Source organism: Mandrillus leucophaeus, unplaced genomic scaffold (genome assembly GCF_000951045.1).
Source record: "Mandrillus leucophaeus isolate KB7577 unplaced genomic scaffold, Mleu.le_1.0 Scaffold43, whole genome shotgun sequence".
Lineage (NCBI taxonomy): Eukaryota > Metazoa > Chordata > Mammalia > Primates > Cercopithecidae > Mandrillus > Mandrillus leucophaeus.
The window spans coordinates 2,171,569-2,172,923 of NW_012104587.1; the positions used below are offsets into that span (position 1 = coordinate 2,171,569).

At 56.3% G+C, this 1,355-nt stretch overlaps 1 protein-coding gene across 3 annotated transcripts in view; it reads left to right on the forward strand.

Moving 5' to 3' along the window:
• Window positions 1-6: 6 nt before the first annotated feature.
• LGALS12 (lectin, galactoside-binding, soluble, 12) overlaps window positions 7-1,355 on the forward strand; it is a 24,073-nt gene continuing 22,724 nt past the window's right edge. For all 3 annotated transcript variants that reach the window (XM_011993432.1, XM_011993433.1, XM_011993434.1), the window contains exon 1: window positions 7-312. In XM_011993432.1, coding sequence (XP_011848822.1) covers window positions 244-312 — 69 coding nt within the window. In that variant the 5' untranslated portion in view covers window positions 7-243. The remainder of the gene's footprint in view (window positions 313-1,355) is intronic.

The following is a 1,355-nucleotide window of genomic DNA, read 5'->3' on the forward strand; positions in this document are numbered from 1 at the left end:
CCCCGTCCCCGTCCCCGTCAGAGCTCTACCTTATACCGCTGGGAGTGGGGCTGGTGTGGAGCCTGGAGGTCACCCGCTGCCCTCCCAGGGCTGCTCCGGACAGCATTAAGACCCTGCAGGGCACAGGTGAGACTAATAGCTGGGAGAGCTGCTCCAGGCATTTAGGACCTGGGACAGGTGAGTCAGCCCAGTGGGGGCAGGGCTCCTGGAACAAGGATCTACAGCTGGAGTTGCCCCACCCTCATGTCACCTGGAGAAAAACTGGACCCAATTCCCGACAGCTTCATTCTGCAACCGCCAGTCTTCCACCCGGTGAGTTGTCACTCTAATGTGGAACCTCCTCGGTCTCTGGGCTCTTCCCTTCCAACTGGGCCCAGACTCCTGGGTGGTGGGGTGGAGAGGACCTCAGTCTTTGGTTCTGCTTCTCCCAAGCACCTGCCCTGGGTTCTGGAAGGCCCTCCTGAGCTAAGTGAAGTGGCTGGCTGCTAATTCCCACTTGGGTGTAAATGACTGCTAGGCTTCCAGGGTCGCTGCATTTTGAAAGTGCTGAAGCCTGGAGCCGCAGTGCTCTGCCCCTACTGTAAAGGATGCTAGGAGGATGATGGTGTGGGTAGGATTGTTGGGGGGATGCTGATTACTTAGTAAGGAGAGTCTCATCCCCAACTTGGAAGGAACGGTCGGGTGGGAATTTCCACTCAGGGATGGGGGTTGCGGGGGGTTTCTCTCTTCCTCCTCTTGCTCAGTCAGTGCCCAGGAGGTTTTCTGAAGCCAGGCAATGATTTACAGGAGGCTGAATTCCCAGCAGACACTCTCTACTAATGAGCATTAATTATCACTTTCCCTTACTTGGCCCTCCCCTCCCATGAGAGCTGCGTCCTCTCAGTTAATTACAAGCCTGGAGGAAGCCTGGGAATGGGAAGTGATCAACTGCTGAACCAGCTGAGCTTGCCAGGTTGGCATCCCAAGCCTCCCCCCCATGCTTCTCAGGTGCCTGAGGAATGGGCAGAAGCATCTGCCCAGGTTACGGCAGCTCCTCGCTTTAGAGGCTGCGAGCTCCCACCTGGAGGGCCGTCCTGGTGGGTTTCAGGTTTTTCTAGGTGGTTTGGGTTCCTAAAGGTTGCTGGGAGTTAGAGAGAAACACAGGAAGGCCTATCTTGTGATACCACTGGTGTGTACCTGCCGTCCTGCTCACACTCATTCCGAACACATCGATGCAGAGCCCTCACGGCGCCAGGCGAGGCACTGAGCCTACAGGAGGGAAAGATAAGGCTTCAGTTTTGAAGGGCTTATAAACTCCTAGGGGAAACAGCCAACCAGACCCTCTAAGCCAAGGGCCAAGCCAGCCACATGAGCAA